At 47.9% G+C, this 22,611-nt stretch overlaps 1 protein-coding gene across 1 annotated transcript in view; it reads left to right on the plus strand.

Annotated features, from left to right (window-relative positions):
• The window catches only part of HLF (HLF transcription factor, PAR bZIP family member), a 53,219-nt gene that overhangs the window by 26,151 nt on the left and 4,457 nt on the right, over positions 1–22,611 (plus strand). The window contains exon 3 of the mRNA XM_052657391.1: positions 21,014–21,234. Within this exon, the coding sequence (XP_052513351.1) occupies positions 21,014–21,234 (221 nt within the window). The remainder of the gene's footprint in view (positions 1–21,013; positions 21,235–22,611) is intronic.

Raw genomic sequence — 22,611 nt, forward strand, 5'->3', positions numbered from 1 at the left:
GTAGGTGAGGCAGCTCAGAGCGTGGAGCCGGCACTTGGTAAATATTAGTTCCCTTCCCCTTCCTGTGTGTGAGGCAAGTTGTACAAGTGAAGCATCAGCAGTTCAGATGCAAAAATAGAGCTCCATGTGAGGATGTGGCCTCTTTTCCCTGCATGTGGACCAGATGTCAGGCTGCCTGGTGAGGACTCCAGGAATGTGACGGCTTCCTTCTTCGGGGCTTCACTGCTTCTCCCCATATGGAGGAGCCTCCCTCTCCATGCACTTCTTGGATCTGAAAAACAACAATGGAAAAGAGGATGGTATAAAAGTCTCAGGAATGAACTTTCTGTATTCTCCTTCTTAAAAAAAGCATTTGCACGTGTGTTCTTTGGCTGTTACCTTCAGGTTTGATACCTGGTCACCACGTCATTATCCCTGTTACTTAACATGATAAAAACTAATGGAAGACCACGGCAAATGAACCTTTGTTTTCAGTGCATTTATCCTTTTCCTTACCTGACATTTACTGAGGGCCAGCTATCAAGCTTTGAACTAGATGTTGGGAATTCAGCGATCAGGAAGATGTTATCTCTTGAACTTGAGAAGCTTATGAACTACAAAGAGATAGATAAATAAATGTGACTAAAGTGTATGGGTCTTCTCTGGCAGTCCAGTGATTAAGATGCTACACTTCCACTTCCCTGGTGGTTCAGATGGTAAAGAATCTGCCTGCAATGTAGAAGACCTGGGTTCAATCCTTGGGTTGGGAAGAGCCCCTGGAGGGGGGCATGACAACCCACTCTAGTATTCTTGCCTGGAGAATTCCATGGGCAGAGGAGCCTGATGGGCTACAGTCCTTGGGGCTGCACAGAGTCGGACACGACTGAGTGAGCAAGCTCACTTTCACTGCAGGGCATGCAAGTTCAGTCCCTAGTTGGACTATGAGGTCTTATGAGCCATAAGATCTTATAAGCCACATGCCATGGCCAAAAATAGAGGGAAAAAAAATGTACCACTTGGAAAGAAATGAAAGTTGTAAAGAAAGAAAGTAGAAATTTTAAAAAAAGGTGTTAAGGGTATGGACAAAGTGAAGTCAGGAAGGCAAGAGTGGTCAGCTCTGAATGGGGTGCAGAGAAACGATCAGAGATGAACTGTGTCTTGAAGAATGAGCACAAATTATTCAGTGTGAAGTACGTATTTAAATGACTCATTGAGTTTTTCTTGACTGATATTAATTTCCATTAAATACGCTCAAAAATTAATTCAGATCATAGCGTTAAGGGACATGAGACTAAAATTTTAAAACCAGGGGGAAAAGAATGAAAAGAATGTATATGTGATGAATACCCAGAGAAGCAAGGCTTTGCTGTGTGGTGAGGGGCTGGGGGTCTGCACTCCAGGGCAGCTGAGGCACGTGTCTCAAACGTGGCACGTTTAAAGAAGTTGGGAGGTTAGAGGCAGCTTAACTGATGGAATTCGACAGTTGCTGTGGCAACACACCCACTTTCAGAAAAGCATTTGGTGGGAGGGCAGGAAAAGGTGTGGTCCTTGCCCTGGGCTGCCTTACACCCCACACTGCCTGTTCTGGCCAAAGGTGAGGATGGGTTGAGAAGGGCAAACGCCCCACGTGGCTGACTGTTGTCTGCTTTCGTGGAACTGACTCTGGAATAAGATAAGGAGATGAGTAAACCAGAGCAGACAGCCGGGGACCGTGTGAGCAGGAGGGGGAGTTCTGAGCAAGCCCACTGCCTTCAGGAAAACATCTCCCAAGCACTGTATTGGGATATATTGAATGACCCATGGATTTCTGTGAAAAAATGCATATGGCACAAATGTGTGTAAACCTTCCCTATGGAAGCAGCAGCAAAGAATGCTGTTGGCATAAAAAAAGAGCCCTGAGAGGAGCAAAAAGACTTTGGTTTATGAAAAATTGGTTTTGAAAAGTTTTGGCCCAAGAGCTGGGTGATTGTCTCTGCGGCGCCACCTTCTGGCACGTCAGAGGTATGACATGGTGTGAATCTGGGTGGTGGGTTTCCTTACAGGCTTCCGTGTGCTAATTACTTACTTCCACGTGGGCTGTATCTTCAGACCTTTGGTTCAGGTCTCAGTGGTCCAACATCGACAACAAATTGGTTCTCGACCTCGGCCTCATGTGAGACTCTCCGGGGGAGCTTTCTGAAAAAAAGTTATTTAAAATAATTTAATTGCAAAAGAAATGTATCAGTCAGTTCAGTCGCTCAGCGTGTCCAACTCTTTGCTACCCCACGGACTGCAGCATGCCAGGTTTCCCTGTCCATCACCAACTCCTGGAGCTTGCTCAAACTCATGTCCATCAAGTCAATGATGCCATCCAACCATCTCATCCTCTGTCATCCCCTTCTCCTCCCATCTTCAGTCTTTCCCAGCGTCAGGGTCTTTTCCAGTGAGTCAGCTCTTCGCATCAGGTGACCAAAGTATTGCAGCCTCAGCTTCAGCATCAGTCCTTCCAGTGAATATTTAGGACTGATTTCCTTTAGGATGGACTGGTTGGATCTCCTTGCAGTCCAAGGGATTCTCAAGAGTCTTTTCCAACACCACAAATCAAAAGCATCAATTCTTCAGCACTCAGCTTTCTTTGTAGTCCAACTCTCACATCCACACATGACTACTGGGGAAACCATAGCTTTGACTAGACGGACCTTTGTTGGCAAAGCAGTGTCTCTGCTTTTTAATATGCTGTCCAGACTGGTCATAGCGTCTCTTCCAAGGAGCGAGCGGCTTTTAATTTCATGGCTGTGGTCACAATCTTCAGTGATTTTGGAGCCCCCCCCAAAATTAAAGTCTGTCACTGTTTCCATTGTTTCCTCATCTATTTGCCATGAAGTGATGGGACCGGAGGCCATGGTCTTAGTGTTTTTGAATGTCTAGAAGTAATATATGACCAGTGTAAAATACAACTTGAGAGTTCCTCTATCTCATTCCCAGATTTAACAGTCAGCAGTTCCTTGGATACTCTTCCAGACATTTTCTTTGTGTGTATAAATACATGTGTACATATATTTATATAGAGATTGATTTTGTAGAGAAATATGGAAATATATGTATATGCACACACTATATGAAGAATATATACTATACATAATATTCAACTTGCCTTTTTAGCTTAATGTTTTTTGGATATCTTTCCATATAAGTATATGCAGCTCTCCTGGCTGAATGGAATTCCATTGTCTGGATGGGCTGTAATTTATTTAACAAGTACCTTTAGCTTGTTTTCATCCTTGGTTGCCATTCTCCATACATTCAGCATATTTGAAGTGTAAGTCCCTAGGTGTGGAATTACTTGATCAAAGTGTGTAGGCTCTGAAAGAATTGTAGTAGTTCACACTCCTATCAAAAGTGGATGTGAAGGCTGTTTCTTCTTTCATTAAAAAAATAAATCAATAAAACAAAGCAAAAATAGAGGGTTCCAGGCCCCATTTTCAGAGCTTCTGATGGACACGGGAGAGGTACTTGAACATCTATATATTTTAAAGCTCTGCAGGTGAATCTGGGCCATAACCAGGGTTGGGAGCGATGACCTCAGACAGAGGGGGTAAAATTAAGAGCCTGCTTCTAGGTGGTGATGCCTCGGTTATGCCCTTTAAGATCCAGATAGCAAGGCTTCGCTTACGGAGGCCAGCTGGGGGGTAATTCCTTGCTGCATGGCCTCAGCTTCCATTGGAAGAGGCAGAGTTTGTGGATATGAAAGTCAGTACTTTGTTTTCTCACTTCAGTATGCAGAGCCCCTGGCCTGGCCCACTCTGGGGAGTAACAGTGTCTCCTTTCTTCTGCTTAGTTAGCTTCAGGAGATAGAGAGAAAATGGACCTCTCTTCTTCAGAGAGCCCGTCGTAAGCATTCTCGATCTCGGGGAATGACCTCCTGCACAGCGTGTGTCAGAAGAAAGTCACCGCCTTCATTGCCTTCGGTCGCTCTCATTCTGTCCTTTGAGGCTGTGCTCTGCCATCCCCTTCCATGCCTCTGTCTGCCGAGCTGTGCCAAGAGCAGCGTCCTTGCCCGCTGGCATCAGGACATCACGTCTTGCTTCACGCCTCCCACCCACTGGAAGACCTCCATCCCTGTCTGATGTGTCTGTCCTTTCCTTTTTGAGGAAATACCCCTGTCCCCGCCCATCTCTTGTTTGCCCACGTGTCTTTTCAGTCGGTTTCTCTCTCTCACTCCCATGTTTAGGTAAGAACTGCCGTTCGTTAGCTAAGGAGTTTGTATCAATATTAGGAAATCTGAGTTGATGGCGGGGGGGCGCGGGGCGGGTTGCACACTGGAATGACAAAGGTCACGGAGGCGCTGGGCCACCCTGGGTCCACCGAAAGGTCACAGACTGTGCCAGGCCCCCTGTCCCGCGCGTGGTCCTGGCAGGCCCTGGCCTGAAGCCCGAGAAGGGGTGTCGCAACACGAGGACCCGCACGAGTGTTTGATGCTGACTTAGTCCTCGTTTCTGTTTACCCAAGAGGCACGCAGACCTCACCTCGTGCCTGGGGAATAGAAAGGCAGATTTTTGTCCCATATAGATTTTTCTACATGAGGCAGGAGCCAGATGGGTTTAGCTTGGCTAATCTTAGTGCAAGCTGGAAAATTCCAATTTTTCCGAAACAACACATTTCTAAGAAATTGTCTGGTTTAGAATATGATGCTAGTATATGTAAGGGAACCACATGACTCTGGGCTGACTTACAGCAAGGCTTATAAATATGTAGGAAAATGTACCTGCATCTCCCTTGTTCCCCACCAGCATGGTGATGGCAAGGACTAGATTCAGTTAAGCCCCTCCATTTTTATTGCTTGTCAAAAAAAACCAGTGCCTGTTTGGCAAATATTCCCTTGTGTGGGATTTAAATTTATTTAAGAAAACCTGAGTGTCTGCCTTTCCCAAGTCTCGGCTCGCCTGACGCATGCTCAGTGAATGTTGACTCAGGTTTTACATCGCTGGAAACAGTGTATGTTGCTCTTTAGTCTTCCCTTTAACTCTGCCCAAATAACCGAGACCACGCTGCCACTTCTTTAAAATGCAGTTCCTCCCATGATACCTCATCACCAAGGTGTATGCCCATCCGACGACAGTACCCCTGCTGGGAGCACCTACATGAAGCAGAGTGCCCGCAGCTGCTGCAGAGCCTGGCAGTGCCCGCCTTGCCCCGGATGAGGTGCTGGGTGGGGTGGGGGGCACACAGTGCATTTTGTTCAGGTGCCAGCTGACTCCCTGGGGTTAAGCTGATTTCCCCCTCCCCGAGAATCCATACCCCCGAGTTATCAGAACCCCACCCCACACCCCCACTGTGACTCCTGTTGCCTAGCAACACTTATTTAGTCACCTTTCAGAATTATCATTAATACTGAGGAAGAGAACATCCCTGCTCCGTGTTATATACATAGCCTGCGCACTGCAGACATCTCTGTTTTGGGCTGGAGGGGTATCTATGGGCATTTTTCATCTGTCATCCTCTGTCCAACATGCACTCTCCAGACCAAGAGCGAATCAAAAGATGTCATGGGGGCTTTAGGGGACATCAAGGCAGTGGATGCAAAGGGGCCACTCTAGGCTGGTCGCTCACCATCCCTCAGAGAGAGCTCCCCCAGAGGACACGGAGCAGACACGGGCATCCTGAGGAGCAGGTCGGAGCCCCGGACTCCGCCGCACGAGGGGTCCAGGGCAGGGCTGCCTGGCGGGAGTTGTTGGCCATGGCCTGCGGCATTCCTGTTCTAGCTGGGCAGGTGTCGGTGGTGGCGGGAGTGTAGAGAGGTGAGGGCTTTGGAACTGACCCGAATCTGAATGTAAGTCTTACACCTCACTGGTTGCTCGACCTGGAGCCAGTTACCAAGCTGTAACGCGGCGAACCCTCGCTCAGTCAGCCGGAGACACTAGCCTGTCCAGGAGTGAGTCCACTTCCTGCCTTTCTGTCCTCTCCAAGAGCTGCCCACCGACTCCTCTTCAGCTCCCATCCCTGGAACGTCACGATTCCCCCGTGGCCTTTCCTTTGATTTTTTCCTGCCCTGTGTTATCTCCCAGGGGATCACAAGGCTGTGAAATCCGCATCTCTGGTTACGATTGCGCTTCTGAGGCCTGGACTCTTGCCTAAAGCTGGGGTCCATGTCCTCCAGGGTCTCCATCTGGAGCCCAGAGGTGCCCTGGGCTTGGTGGAGCCACAGACTCTGACTTTTCCTCCGAAAGTGCTCAGGGCAGGTCTCCCGGGTCTCGGTGAGTTTTATCACCTCCTTTCTGGCTGGCCAAGCTGGAACCTGCAAGTTGGTCCTGCCCTCTCCTGCACTGCCTCACAGAGTAACGGAGTCTCATATTGACCCTGCCTCATCAATGACTCTTGAATCCAGCCTGCCCTCTCCCAGCGCTGGGGGAGCTGCTCAGCACGTCCTGCCTCCCCTCTGATGCCTCTTCTGCTGTTGCCATGGTGTCGCCTCATCACTCGCTCACCAGCCCCTTGAGGATGAGATCTGACCACTGAGGGCCCCTCTCTGTCTGGTCTCAGCTCTTCCTTCCCCTTTCCTCAGCCTCTAAGCTCCAGCTACCCCCTGCTTTCAGCTCCCTGCCTGATCCAGGAGTTCTTGAACATCTTCATGGCCTCACAGATTCTGTTCTCTCTGCCTCCATCACCCCTTATCTCTTTACTTGTCCAGCTGATGTCGAGAATCCTCCAAGATGCCAACTCCCTCTGAGAAGCCTTTCCTGATGCCCCTGCGACTCCCTCCGTGGATCTGGCTTAGTGATCGACCTTTGGCCTCCACCCTGTGGTTCCCTGGGCAAAGCTCTCCTGTAGCACCTAGCACCTGCTGTGAACACCCGTGTGCTTACAGTTTCCACCTCCAGACTGTGTGCTGGGTTTTATTTATGTATTTTCACAGCTTGGCTTCCCTGGTGGCTCAGGTTTGATCCCTGAGTTGGGAAGATCCCCTGGAGAAGGGGAAGGCAAGCCACTCCGATATTCTTGCCTGGGAAATCCCATGAACAATGGGCTACAGTCCGTGGAGTCAAGAGTCCAGCACCACTGAGTGACTCTCTCTCTCTCTCTCACACACACAGAGACACACACAGCAAAAGTAAATACACAACTAGGAAACTGACAGCTCTGCTGGATTAAGACCATCCAAACTTTTGGCGCTTCGCTGGTGGCTCAGACGGTAAAGAATCTGCCTGCAATGCAGGAGACCCAGGTTCACTCCCTCGGTTGGGAAGATCCCCTGGAGAAGGAAATGGCAACCCACTCCAGGATTCTGGCCTGGGAAATCCCAGGGACAGAGGAGCCTGGTGGGTCCATGGGATCACAAAGAGTCAGACACGACTGAGCAACTAACACACACACGCTCAGAACTTAGTCCATAGTAGGTCTTAGTAAATGTTTGTTAAATCATTGTTTTAGTCAACAAGCCTTTGTTTTACTTTATTATTATTATTTTTAAATATTTATTTGGCTGCACCAGGCCTTACTTGCAGCACACAGGACCTGATTTCCTGACCAGGCTCAGATGCAGGCCCCCTGCGATGGGAGCAGAGTCTTAGCCACTGTATAGCCAGGGAAGTCCCAACAAGCCTTTGCTAATTATCTTCTGTGCAAGACATTGGCAAGGCCTTTGCCTGAAAAGGTTTACAGTGTAGTTTGAGAACAGATAATTGCTTAAAAGCTATAGAGTCACTTAACCTGAGAAGCTTCCAGGCCTGCATATGCTTGCATGAGATATGATATAGATATTAAATGTGAGGCATGTTGGACGTTGTCACCAATGCTAGGACAGTCAGTGGGAGGAGGGCTTGACTTAGACCTTGAGGGGCGGTCGGGCAGGTAGAGGTGGAGACGGTGAGAAGCAAGAGCATCTGAACAGGGCCGACCAGCGTGGCTGGACCGAGAGCAGAGCAGGGCTGAGGGCATCCTCGACCTCTGGACAGAGCTTGGACCAGGCGGCGGAGCAAGGCCGCTGGCGGCCTTGATTAGGTGGAGGTGGTGTTTGAAGAGTCGCCTGGTGGCATGCTCAGGACAAGCCTGCAGGGGGCAGGGGGCCCAGCGAGGAGGGCACTGCATCGGCCCAGGTCCTCAGGGATGGCCTGCCCTGCCTCTGACGGATCTGAACCAAGATGCACAGCCTCCTTGGGACTTAAGGATGGTTTATTGCTAGAGCTGGAGTGACCTTTGCTCTTCTTCTGAACTCGCATCTCATTATATAACAGGTGCTCAAATCAGAGCCCAGGAGGTCTCCCCCACGGTCTGCGTCACTGGCCCGGTCTCTGGATTCCAGTCCTGCATGAGACGGGTGTGGTCCACGCCCAAAGCCTGATGGAAGAAGGGATAGGAGACGGCAGTGTCGAGGCCTTGGGCGACCCAGGGGGAGGGGCTGGTGGTCCCTGTGAGCTCAGACCTTGAGTTCGGTTCCCAGCGACGGTGAGTGACAGGCCTCAAGTGGCCTCGCCCGGACCAGCGCAGGACTCTGAACCCTGGGGAGAGAATTTCAGTGCACTGGCCGGGCGCCGAGGCAGGAGGCCTTAGAAAAGCTTATTTACTTTTGGGTGCTCAGCCTGGAGACTCGCACAGGAAAGAATTTGTGTGGATCTCCTTGAGAAGCCACAGAGCCGCAGCCACACCTGAATCCTATTCATGTTCATCCGGAAACTCAGGCTTTCAAACAATTCTGTTTCTCTTCCTATGTTTGTTTGGACAGGTTGAGGGGCTGGGAGAGGAGGAAGGGTGTCGCTCGGGGGAATGTGGGCCATTTGTTTGCAGCCGGTTCCGGGGTTCGCCGTGGACGTCAGCAAGCCCGGCGCTTACCTCGTCCCCAAATCCAAACAAAAAACTCACATGGCCCAAAGGAGAATAGTCAGTTTAATAACTCGCCCTGGCAGCACTTTGAAAACTGCAGATTTCAAATGACTAGACCTGCAGATTTTCACCAACTCGGACAATTAAAGAGGCCCCAGAGACCTCAGCGGTGCTGACTCCAGTGGTGCGTGTTGTCATTAAAAACGGAAAGAGCCTCCGAAAATAGCCTCCAGGTATGGAAAGCTTGCTTCTCTGCCTGATGAGAAGGTAGCCCCATCCCAGCGGGACCTCCGTAAACTGCTGAGTGGCTCAGTTTCTCCGCAGGTACCGTGTGCCCATTGGCCCTCGGGGCTCTGCAGGGCTGTCAGGAGGGCAGGATGAGCTCATTGACACTCCGTGTGCACTTGAACCAGGTCCGGAGGCAGCGAGTAACGCCGGGCAGGAGCCCCTCTGGTGTCTGCTGCTCCTCGGAAAGCGACGTCACCACTGTGCCCAAGCAGGGGGCCGAGGAGGGGCAGAGGAGGGGACCCCAGTCTCCGCTTCATCCTCTCCAGATGCCTCGTCACTTGTCCTCTGTCCCATGGAGATGCAGAAAGGCTTGACGCGGCCATTCTGGATGAGAGTCCCCATTCCCAGGGCGGCCTGGGGAGGATTGCAGCCACGCAGTTCTCAGAGGGCGTGTGTGACATTCAGAGTGTTCAAAGGCTGGGCAAGCAGGCAGTTGGTGGGATTCGACCTTGCACTTCCCAGGCCTTCACCCGCCATGCATTTCCTGCAAGTGCAGAGGAACCAAGAGGCCTGCCCTTGCACAGCGGCGTGCCATGACTTGGGATGGAGTGGGTGGAGACAGGAGAGTGCAGGGGAGGACCGGGCACTCTTTCCCATCCGTGGCCCTTCCGACTCACCTGTGGTTGATGGGGGGAGGGAGGCTCAGTGTTGCCAGACCTGGAATCTGGCCTGCACCCACCGGCTTTGGTCTATGGGGCTATGAGTACATTTCCAGCCACCTTTTTAATTCCCTGCACCTGGCGGTGGCATGCGTGCAGCAGGGAGAGACTCTGGTCCTGGGGATAGAGGAGCTGGAGGGGGCTCTGTCACTTTGTCTCAGGAACAGTGGTGCGGTGGCCGGTGGGCCCACACGTGCCCGGACCCCTGGCTGGAGCTTCGGTGCTGCTGCGTGGCACTGAGTGCCAGTGGGGGAGGCTCTGAGCCCCTCAGCTCTCAGTCGGCTCAAGGAGGCAAGTTTCTTGCTGACTCCACTGGCAAGATTTGCGCTGATCCACACCCTTGGAATGAGAGGCCTTGCTAATCCAGCCCTGGCCTCTGCCAAATCAGGAGCTGCCAGATCAAGTCAGGGCCATTTTGGGTACTGGAGCGCGATCCCAGAGCACCGTGCTTGTCCTGGATGCGGGGTCACACTTGGTGACGTCCAGCAGGCTTTGCTCGGGTGGCAGCTGGCGGGCAGTGTGTGCTGGAGGGCAGGGGAGGTGCAGACGCTGCCGCGTGGCTGCCCCACACCGTGCCCAGCACAGCCAGCCCTGGGGGACTGACGAGTAAGCAGGACTCTGTGTGGTGGAGCGGCTGGCCCTGGTCACAAAGCTCTTTAGGGCAAGTGCACCCTGAGTCCAAGTCCATCTGTGCTTTCAGGCGAGCCCAGCGGTCTCCAAAGGATGGGTCAGAGGGGACGGACAGAGGCTGCAGCAGGAGCCTGAATGGTGTTTCCCCGGTCTGTGCCCAAACACAGACCCAGAGTTAATTAGCGCACTGATCACTCAAGGGCATAGATGTGAAACATGCTCCCCGACGATATGACTTTTGCAGCTACAGCCCATAACAGAACAGATGAGGCCTGGTCTCCGGCCGTCCAGCGGCTCTTTAAAGACGCCTGTGTGAGATGTAGCATTGCCAGGAGCCCCGGCCCTCTGGGCCATTAGTTGATTTGTCATTGAAGGCGTGTCCTTGGCATGAGCGGCCGTTCAGGAGGACCGAAGTGGTGAAGGCAGGGAGGGAGAGGAAATGGGGCAGCTGGCTGCCCTCATTCCTGGGGCTCTCATCCATGCCTGGGGGCATCCCTGCCCCCTTGGGGAAGCATCCACGCCCAGGAGCATGTCGTGCCCTGGGAGACGGAGCCCCACCAGTCTCCCTCCAGCTTTCCGGCTGCATGACTGTGTGTGTGTGTTGGGGCGAGGGGCCGGGGGGCGGGATGTGGATTTCACCTCTGACCCGCCTCTTCCTAATCTGTAAATTGTGGGGCAGGCTCATGGGTCCGTGGGAAGTTGTCCATGAGGCCAGGAGACTCAGGTCCTGACACTGAGCTCAGCTGGAGAGTACAAAATCCCTTGCTTTCCTTTAAGGCATTTACATGCTTAAGAGCTTGGGCTTTAGAATCAGAAGAGTTGGGAGGTGAGATTCTATTTCATCTACCAGTTGGGCAACTTTGGTTCATTATTTAGCATTTCTGAGTGAGTGAGTGATAGTTGCTCAGTCGTGTCCAACTCTTTGCGACCCCCTGGATATAGCCCACTAGGCTCTTCTGTCTCTGGGATTCTCCAGGCAAGAATACTGGAGTAGGGTGCCATTCCATTCTCCAGCATTTCTGAGCTTGTCTTAAACTGTCTGGAAAAAGGGAGCAGCAGCAATGATTCCAACTTACATAGATATCTTGAGGATTAAGTGAGGCGGTACGTGGTGGGGTACCTGGGGGGGTTGCTCCTCCTGAACACTGACCTTTGCTCCTAACAGTGACTCTTCAGTGGGCAGGGGCCCGTCCACTGGCCCACAGGGCAGCGTTTCACTCGCTCTCTCAGTGAACGGGAGCAGACAGACCCTTCCTTATGTTCACACATAATGGCTTGGTTTGGCTTCTCAATATTGTGCTTTACCCATATTTCTGAGGACAGCCCATTACTGTGGAGAGTGTTAGGAAAGAGCTGCTTTGATCAAAGTGATCTTTATAGGGGACCTTTCAGTATATTTGTTCTGCAATCATGGATAGCACTTACTGGGCACCTTGTCTGGATTTGGCACAAGGGAAGCCGTGTGTGTGTCTGTGTGTGTGTGTGTCTGTGTAAAACAGAGACAGAGGGATTTGTTTTTGCCTTGAAGTTAGTGTATCAGCCAAATAAGGCTCAGGACACTAGAAAGTGTCAAATGTTATGACAGATTCACAGCTGCTGGAGTTGAAAAGGACTCTTTCAAATCTAATGTTTGGTTAAGGCTTTTCTGTCTCCTCTTCTTCTTCCTTTTCTGGGGGCTTCTTCTCGTTGCAAAATAAAGCAAAGTCCAATTTTAAAAGCTTATTTTTATTTCTGTCTTTGAAAGTAAAAGAGGCTCATTATAGATAATTGGTAAAATATAATAAAAAGAAAACATAGTCCCCCAAACCGTCCTCGTTACGAACCAGGGGTATTTATTTCCGGTTGTTCAGTGGTTAGTATTAAACGTCTCTTGCATGCAGGCTCCTTCTAGAAGCTGGGGATACAGCAGCAAAGAAAACAAGGTCCCCATCCCCTGGTTCTTACGTATTTGTGGAGGGAGGTTTCTGACCGAGTCAAGCAAATACAAAAGATAATTTGGGGTGGAGATAAATTTTGCAAAGGACATGAAACAGGGTAGTTTGGTAGCTGGGGCAGAGGAAAGTCAGAGAGTGAGGGGACGCAGCATTTGCACCGGCGACTAAAGGACGCAGAAGGGTCAGGCAGGCAGTTCAGGGCAGAATGTTTAGGTTAAGGAATCCTGAGGACCCAGACCCTGGGGGTCCTGCTTGGGGAGTGAGGAGTGGAGGGAAGGCCGCATGGTGAGGCCAGCAGGGTGCAGACCCTTGAGTGGCGGTGCGAAGACTTTGGAGGGTTTCAGGCGGGAGAGTGACCAGCGTAGCTCTGTATTGTTATTTTTTTATGTTTCTGTTTGGCTGCACCATGTGGCATGTGGGATTGTAGTTCCCCAATCAGGAGCTGAAACCACGCTCCCTGTAGTGGCAATGCGAAGTCCTAACCACTGGAGCACCGCGGAAGTCCAGGTCCATTTTTAGAATGTTTTCCAGGCTGTGTGGACAGTCCATTGTGAGGACTCGAACGGAAGGAGGGGGAGCAGTTAGGAGGGTGAGAGAGATGACTCCCAGGTGGCTCAGTGGTAAAGAATCCCCCTGCCAATGCAGGAGATGCGGGTTTAATCCCTGGGTTGGGAAGATCCCCTGGAGAAGGAAATAGCAACCCAGCTGCCTGGGAAATCCCATGGACCAAGGAAGCTGGTGGGCTACAGTCAGTCCACTGGGTTGCAGAGAACCGAACATGACTGACCCTGCACTCACACACACACACAGAGATGCGCGGTGAAGAAACCATGAAGCTTAGATGAGGAGGCGTAGTCTTTTTATTCAATTTTTTAAAAGTATCTGGGATCATAGTATTTATTTATCTATCTATATTTTTGGCTGTGCCAAGCAACTTGCAGAATCTGAGTTTCCCAGCCAGGGATCGAGCCTGTAGTGTTAGTGCAGAGTCCTAACCACTTGACTACCAGGGAATTCCTCATACTCTGGATATTTGATATTTGTGTTTATATGGAGACCACTGACTACTTCCCAGGTGCTGTGAATTATGTTAAGCACTTTGTCTGTCAGTTCAATTCAGTCACTCAATTGTGTCCGACTCGGTAACCTCATGGACTGCAGCACGCCAGGCCTCCCTGTCCATCACCAACTCCCGGAGTTGACATAGACTCACGTCCATCATGACATCGTTGGTGATGCCATCCAGCCATCTCGTCCTCTGTCATCCCCTTCTCCTCCTGCCTTCAGTCTTTCCCAGCATCAAGGTCTTTTCAAATGAGTCAGCTCTTCACATCAGGTGGCCAAAGTATTGGAGCTTCAGCTTCAGCATCAGTCCTTCCAGTGAACACCCAGGACTGATCTCCTTTAGGATGGACTAGTTGGATCTCCTTGCAGTCCAAGGGACTCTTAAGAGTCTTCTCCAACACCACAATTCAAAAGCATTAATTCTTCAGCACTCAACTTTCTTTATAGTCCAACTCTCACATCAATACACGACTACTAGAAAAACCATAGCTTTGACTAGATGGACCTTTGTTGGTAAAGTAATGTCTCTGCTTTTTAATATGCTGTCTGGGTTGGTCATAGCTTTTCTTCCAAGGAGTAAGCGTCTTTTAATTTCATGGCTAGAGTCATCATCTGCAGTGATTTTGGACACCCAAAAAATAAAGTCTGTCACTGTTTTCACTGTTTCCACCATAAAGTGATGGGACCAGATGCCACAATCTTAGTTTTCTGAATGTTGAATTTTAAGCCAACTTTTTCACTCTCCTCTTTCACCTTCATCAAGAGGCTCTTTAGTTCTTCACTTTCTGCCACAGGGTGGTGTCATCTGCATATCTGAGGTTATTGATATTTCTCTCAGCAATCTTGATTCCAGCTTGTGCTTCATCCAGCCCGGCATTTCGCGTGATGTACTCCGTATATGAGTTAAATAAGCAGGGTGACAATATACAGCCTTGATGTACTCCTTTTCCAATTAAGCAAATGAAAGAGCTCAGCTGTAATTCTAGCACCTCCACTAGCTTTGTTTGTAATAATGCTTCCTAAGGCCTACTTGACTTCGGATTCCCAGATGTCTGGCTCTAGGTGAGTGATCACACCATCGTGTTATCTGGGTCATGAAGATCTTTTTTGTATAGCTCTTCTGTGTATTCTTGCCACCTCTTCCTAATAGCTTCTGCTTCTGTTAGGTCCATACCATTTCTATCCTTTATTGTGCCCATCCCTTTCATGAAATGTTCCCTTGGTATCTCTAATTTTCTTGAAGAGATTTCTAGGCTTTCCCATTCTGTTGTTTTCTTCTATTTCTTTACCCTCATCACTGAGGAAGGCTTTGTTATCTCTCCTTGCTATTCTTTGGTACTCTGCTTTCAAATGGGTATATCTTTCCTTTTCTCCTTTGCCTTTCGCTTCTCTTCTTTTCTCAGCTATTTGTAAGGCCTCCTCAGACAACCATTTTGCCTTTTTGCATTTCTTTTTCACATTCGTTTCTCACACAGCCCTGTGAGACAGGCATGGTAATCCGTGTTTATAGATGAAAAGACTTAAACTCAGAGAGGTAGGTTTTTAAAAAGGAAAAAAATTCACCATAGTTTCTGTCCTTACTATAGCCCTTACTAGGAATTGGGGACAATTTCTTTCTGGTCGTTTACGCAAACACCCAAGTTTATAACATATAGGTGGCAGAACGAGAAATCAAACCCAAGTCTGACTCACTAGACGGCTTAACCACTACTCAGTACATTTTAAAACCTTGTTGTAATCTTAATGTTATTGTATAAGCATCTCCCCAACAGCTTATACAGCTCAAGTACAACAGCTTAAGTACAACAGCTCAGCCTGTAGATCAGTCGGGTTGCCATGACAGTGTTTACCACTCACAAACGCTCAGTAGCATTCACAGATGGAGGCTTATTGTTCCCTGTCTGAAGTGGCTATGAGTTGGTCAGGTGGCTCAGCTGATCTTGGCTGGACTTGCACGTCTGGGGAACAGGTGACCTGGGCTGGCCTGGACTGGCCTGCTCCCTGTCCCCCTCAGCCCCTCCCACACTGCAGGCTCGAGGGGCAGTGTGACTGGTGGGGACTGCAGTGCTGCAGAGGAGCAGCAGGACGTGCGAGCCCTCAAGGCCCAGCCTCGGAGCTGACACCGTCACTTCTGTCACGTTCTGTCGGCCAGTGCTCGTCACAGGGCCAGCCCAGATGCGAAGGCCGGGGAAATAGACTCAGCCTGGACCTGCAGGGTCGCATGTAACAGAACGTGGGGAGAGGGAGGGGCAAGACCTCTGGCCTTTAGGACACTGCTGTCTTTGCAGAGTGCTTGTTAGACCGGCCAAGAGGTTCCTGCCATTGGAATTGAGACCTCAGGGCCCAGAGTCAGCCTCAGGGTCCAGAAAGCCCATATCCTTAGGATGTGCTTGTAGGGCCTTTATTTAATCTCTGTACCTAAAATGGTCACTCATTATAGACCCTCGAATGTTACTGGAGTCTTCTAAGTTAATTGGTTCCCTGTAACGTAAGGATTCTCAGAAGCAGAGTGTTTTGCAGTGAAGTGAGCCCTAATGATGGTTTTCCTCTGAAAGCAGTGAGTGCAAAGACAGTCAAAAGTGCTATTTCATACTCAAATTATGACTGTGTGGGGTCAAAGAGGTTGCTAGATTCTTATTAAGTATGTAAGAATAAGAAACATCCTATCTTCAATTATGTTATTTGGAGGTTTAGGCATACCTACTCTGTGACAAAAGCAGAGGCCAATTTTTGGTTTCAAGATAACTTTTCATCTCTTTCCAGATTTAAGCCCTTTGTTCCACCCTTTCCACCAGAAATCCTCCTTGGCTCTCCTAGAAATGACTTTCACTGAGATGCTTTAAGAAAAAAGAAAACTATGTCCCAGCAAACTGCAGAGTCTACACCATGGGGTTGATCCTGTCCACCCAGTTCTTTCAGAGAAAGCCTTGGAAAAATACCAAGCTCAGACTTAACAAATACAGAAAAGAGAAACAAAACACTTGATCATCTCAGCAGATACTAAAAAATGCATTTGAGGAAATTTATTATCATACATGGAGAAGGTAATGGCACCCCACTCCAGTACTCTTGCCTGGAAAATCCCACGGATGAAGGAGACTGGAAGGCTGCAGTCCATGGGGTCGCTGAGGGTCGGACACGACAGAGTGACTTCACTTTCACTTTCATGCATTGGAGAAGGAAATGGCAACCCACTCCAGTGTTCTTGCCTGGAGAATCCCAGGGACGGGGGAGCCTAGTAGGCTGCAGTCCATGGGGTCACACAGAGTCAGACACGACTAAGCAATTTCACTTTCACTTTTCACTTTCATGTGTTGGAGAAGGAAATGGAAACCCACTCCAGTGTTCTTGCCTGGAGAATCCCAGGGACTGGGGAGCCTGGTGGGCTGCCATCTGTAGGGTCGCACAGAGTCGGACACGACTGAAGCGACTTAGCAGCAGCATTATCATACATAATTTCTGATTTTAAGAAAACAACAGTAGGGCTGGGAAGGTTGGAACTGTTTTAGCTTCTCAAAAGGTTACTAGGGGTCTAGAACAAACCTTAAGGATGTAAGGCATTAAAAGTTATTTTCATAAAAGTCTGGGACAGACTCTAGGCTCATCCCTTTTACTCAGTGTTTTTTTGCAGAGCCTAGCCAATGCAGTGAGTTGTTTTTTTTTTTTTAAGTAGGAATTATAAACACTGAGGCAACAACTATCTCTAGAGGCAGAAAAGATTATTTACCTTGAAAACTCGGTTAGAGCTATTAGAACCAATAAGGGAGTAAAGTGCCCTTAAAGATATAAGAAAAAGATGAAGTAATAAAAATGCAGAGTATACTAAGGATATATTGAATATTTTAAAGATATCAGTTGTCCCCAAACTAACCTATGGTTTCATTCAATCTTCATTCAAAATCCCATTAATAATTTAAAATATAATTTAATGTATCCAGAAATTCCTATTTCTATGAGTATAAGAATACTGAAGAAAATCTCCTGAAAAGAACCATAAAGAGGGCAGAACTTCCCCTTTCAAATATCAAATCTTACTAATACCATTATATTAAGCCATTTGGGAAGTATTATATAAAGGTTCTTGCTTGTATGTTATATAAAAATAAATCATAGGTGACTCAAAATCCTAAAATATAGTTATATTAAAGTATAGAGTAATATGCTGCTACTGCTAAGTTGCTTCAGTCATGTCCAACTCTGTGCAACCCCATAGATGGAAGCCCACCGGGCTCCCCCGTCCCCAGGATTCTCCAGGCAGGAACACTGGAGTGGGTTGCCATTTCCTTCTCCAATGCATAAAAGTGAAAAGTGGAAGGGAAGTCGCTCAGTCGTGTCCGACTCTTAGTGACCCCATGGACTGCAGCCTACCAGGCTCCTCCATCCATGGGATTTTCCAGGCAAGAGTACTGGAGTGGGGTGCCATTGCCTTCTCTGATAGAGTAATATATATGTATATATATATAGCCACACACATATGTACACATATATAGTGTATATATATATATATATATATATATACACACACACACACATGTATACATGTATGCATATAGTATGCTTTGGGGATAGAGAAGATATGAAATTAGAAGCCATAAAGAAGAAAATTTTAAGATATTATTACTATATTATAGTGCAAGATCTCATCAGTAGTGCAAAACTCTAAGCAAAGTTAGAATACAAATAGTCTGGGAGAAAATATTTTCTACAGAGAAAACAGATAAAATGATTATATCCATAGTTGATATAAAATTCTTTCTATAAAGAGTGCTTACAAATGAATAAGCAACAAAATCCACTTAAAAAGGAGCAAAAAATAAGAAAAGGGTAGTATACAGCAGAAAAAACAAATATCCAATAGATACATGAGTTGTTTAGTCTCACTACTAAGAAGGAAATGTAAATTAAACAATAGTGATATTTGTGTAATCAGATTGGCAACATTTAAAAAATTATCATTCAATTGGTACAGAAATGCACTCTCAGAAATGTTGGTGCAAGTATAAATAGATAAGACTTAGCAGTGCTTTTAGAAATTTAAAAATACTTGCCTTTTGTAAGAGCAATCTCACTTTTAGAAATCTCTTCTATAAAAACACTCACATACCTAAAAATGCATCAGTTGGGAAATAATTAAGTAAATTGTTATACCCAGATTTTGGGAACTACTCACCCTTTAAAAAGAACAGAGTAGTTCTGTTTGTACTAACATGGGTAATTGCATATGGTATACTGGTATATAGAAAGAGTAATGTAAGACCTAGGGGTAGTATAATCCTATAGGATTGAGAAGTTCACACTAAACAGTTAAAGGTATCCTTTGGGAAGAACAGCAAGATGGATTGAGGGCAAGGGAGACACATTTCTGCATTTGTTGAAATTTTGCAATGAACATCTGTGGTAATTTAAAAGATTAATGTAATGATTCATTTATAATTTGAAAATTCTTATTAATAAAATTTTGCAAATCCACAAAAAGTAGGATAAAATAATAAAGATCCTCCTCCCTGTTACTCAGGGATACTGTTGACATTTAGGAATAAAGTGGGAAACAAGCGTGTCCAGCAGAGTTAATGCAGTCGAAAATATAGACAAACAAGATGATGCAAGGGTATCTTGGGAGAAGGGAGACCTGGATGTTTCTCAGGTCTTTCGTTGGGTGCTCTGTGATGCTGGGAAGCCACTGACTCATCTGCGGTCTGGTTAGGTTTTCTCCATTTTTCAGGTAGGGCTGACCTACTTCCATTGGAAGAAAGGGCTGAAGAGAAAGAATGCAGATAAAGGTTCTGCCTCATGTGAAGTGTTATTGTTAGAATGTCCATGAATGAATGTCAGCACCCGGCATTTCTGAGGGCCACCATTAAATGAGCAGTATTCTTTGTAGAAGCAGAACTCTGAAGTAGGCACACTGGGAGAAGTGGGTGGGGATAAAATAGAGGAAAGATGAAAGACCACGTAGTCGGTAGGGGAGGAGTGTGTGTATATGTGTGTGTGTAAAGCTTAACATGTATAAAGAAATAGAGTATAATCTTTAAATACAACATAACTACTTGAAGTAACTTTGACCAATTAGATGGTAGAAGAGGGTATTTATGCCTGTGTGTGTTTGTATTGGGTGCGGGGGTTGTGGGGGTGGCGGGCATTGGGTAGCTTTATTATTAAGTTCAAAGAGAGTTCCTAAAGGGAAAATAAAATACCAGTTTGAGTCAGACACGGCTCATTCTCTCAGTCAGTGTCGAGAGGCACAAGATCAAATCTGGCTTGACACCATCCAGTGCAGATCTCAGCAGCCACTAGAAGCTGGAACCAAGCAGAGCTTGGCTAATGAGAATCTCCATCCTCTGCCAGTGCCTGGGGGCCCATCCCTTCCTCTCTGGCAAGCAGGATACAAAGAGAGCTCAAAGCAGAGTGAGGACCAAAAGGTCACCCAGAACATTCATTCTGCAAGCTCCCCACCAGGCCTTTCTGAAAAACAGACAAGTGTGGTTTCACAGTTTAGCCAGAAAGCGAGCCAACGGCTTTGCCCTTTAGCCCAGGGTAGGTTCTAATGGCACCTACAGGATGTTCCACGTGACATCCGGCCTTCAGCAGTGAAGATGGAGGAGGACCCGGGCCAGACCTAGCCGAGGCATATCCTCTCATGTATTCTTTGGGCATGAAAGGGATGACTGTAAAATTCAGGTGCAACTGGAAGTTAGGATTCAGAGCTCCCCTCATAAACACTGCAGTCTGTTATCAAGTTCACATTCACCAGTAAGACACTTTGCAAAACGCAGTCAGCTTGTTGCTCTGAGGACCTTTGTGCATTTCGGCAGCTTGGTTCACAGATGCCTCAGGTGGAAGTTAGAGCATCTCCACTGTGTCTTTTCCATTTTGCTCTGTGTTTCCGGAGTGCCCATGTGGGTTAGGGTGCAGCCTGGCGGCTCATCTCCCGTGTCCAGTCCTGTCCCCTGCAGCTCACTCCTCCCGCTTTCCAAACCTCAGCTCCGCCTGTCACTTCCGTGCGCAGAACCCCTCAGTGACATTCAAGGCCTCTTGAACATCCCTACTGGCCGCCTTCCTGACCACATCTCTTGCACTCCTGCCTCTCTTGGTCTCCTGCTCTGACAGAGCCACCCAAGACTGCTCGTGGTTCTTTCAAAACCTGACCCTCTGTCTTGGGTCCCTGGATTACCTTTGTGGCTCATTTCTCTGTAGAGATGCAGCTATGCCGAGCATTCTCTCTGGAAAGTGTTCCCTGGCCTGCTTTGTCTTGTGTCCTGTTCCTCCACTCTGCAAGCACATGTGGTTTCCTTTCACCCCTTCACTATATCTCACTGGCTGGTTTTAATCTGATTCCCCGACTCACTTGGAAAAAACCTTAAAGGTAAAAACAACAGAGTACCTGCCACATAGTTGGTGCTTCGGGATTATGTTATAGGAAGGGATGAACGCATGCATTTTTTAATTTAGCTTGTGAATATGTGTACGTGGGTCTTTGTTTCCCCCTATCTGACGTGAGTAAAGTGTTCAGCCTGCTGTGCCTCAGGGGGGATGTTGGGGTCACATTTAAGTAAGCTTAAGACCCTTCACCTCATCCTGAGCATCACCAAGTAGATGGCAGTCAATAGCCTCTCCTGGGCTTCCACAGAATGCTCACAAACTAAAGCTCACGTATCGTTCCAGGCCAGCTGCTGCCAGCCAACCGCAATACTCCGAGCCCCATCGACCCCGACACCATCCAGGTGCCCGTGGGCTACGAGCCGGACCCGGCCGACCTCGCCCTCTCCAGCATCCCTGGCCAGGAGATGTTTGACCCTCGCAAACGCAAGTTCTCCGAGGAAGAGCTGAAGCCACAGCCCATGATTAAGAAAGCGCGCAAAGTCTTCATCCCAGACGACCTGAAGGTAAACGGGAACTGGTAACTAGGCTGTGGGCAAGTGGAGAGTAGGGTCGAGAGGCAGGCTGAAAGGGTGAGCCCAGGAAAAGCACACAAGCTTGTGAACAAAGACTGGTAGTTTTCGGCCCCATTTTTCAGCATGTGACAAGGCTGGTTGCTTCCTCTCTGGATGTCTTCTGTACTTTGCCTTTCTTTTCTTGATAATGCACAGAAATAAGGAAAAGCAATAAAATGAAGTACTTTGCAGCCCATGAAGGAAGCAAGCCCACTGCTACCTGCAAGGAAATCCATGAAAGCCTAGTAAAGACAAATCTGGATCTTTCAAGGTTGGAAAGGAAAAAAAAAAAAAATTATTGGGAAGGGTACCTAGACCTCAGAGTCTTCAAGGGTTACCTTTCCTTTGGGAGTTTAATGCTAATTAACTGCTGCCATTTCTCTGTAGGCCTCAGGGAATAACAGTGAGAGACAGGACCTCTCTCCACATTGCCAACCTTGGATGCCAGGGTGGGACTTTGTTAAGGAAGCTGGGGGGTTTCCTGACACTATTTGTAAGTATGTTCACTCTGCGTCTCACATAGTGATCACTTGGGTATCTCAACAAAAGGTTAATTTGAGGTTGGTTTTTCTCTACTGTGTTGAAGGGACACGTTATTTATAAAGGAAAATAGATTTACCTTAGGAAATCAGATACAACTTAAACAAAATTAACCTGACACATTTATGATACCTTAGGAAGAGAATTCTAAAATTATGCCATGCTTACTGATACCAAAATAGAACCATTTTTGATTAGCCATTGCTTAGAATTGTCTGTGTTTATGCTGCTTTCTAATCATATGAACAATAGAGATGTGATTGTATACATTCAAGGCATTGGAAGCAGGCATAATTAGGTCTTTTCTGGCTTCTCAAACCTAAACATGGTTCACATGAAGAGAACTCATGTTGGGAAAATAGGGAGTTTGGGACATTATCCTGGAACCACTTTAGACCAGTCATGCCTGCTTTTCAGACCTGAAGAGCACTGGAAGAAAACATGCCTGCAGATTTGCCACTGCTGTCATCCAGCACCTGAAATTACCTGCGGTGATGCAGGGTCATAAAATGCCCAAGGTGAAGGGGACCTCAGACCTCAGATCAAAGTGGTCATTGTACCACTGAGGAAATGGGAGATGAAGGAAAGCGAAGATGAGCCCTGGTAGTTAGAACAAGACCCAGCCAGGTCCCCAAGTCTGCTAGCTTCCAGAAACGTCACTGCGGCATGTGGCCCTGACAGGAGCTACAACAAGGACCTCCAGTAATTGTCATCCTCAATAACTGTCAGACTCAAAGGAGGAAAGTGCATAGTAAACACACCAGAAGACAGAGACTAGTCAAGGAACTG

The sequence above is a fragment of the Budorcas taxicolor genome, chromosome 19, assembly GCF_023091745.1.
Source record: "Budorcas taxicolor isolate Tak-1 chromosome 19, Takin1.1, whole genome shotgun sequence".
Lineage (NCBI taxonomy): Eukaryota > Metazoa > Chordata > Mammalia > Artiodactyla > Bovidae > Budorcas > Budorcas taxicolor.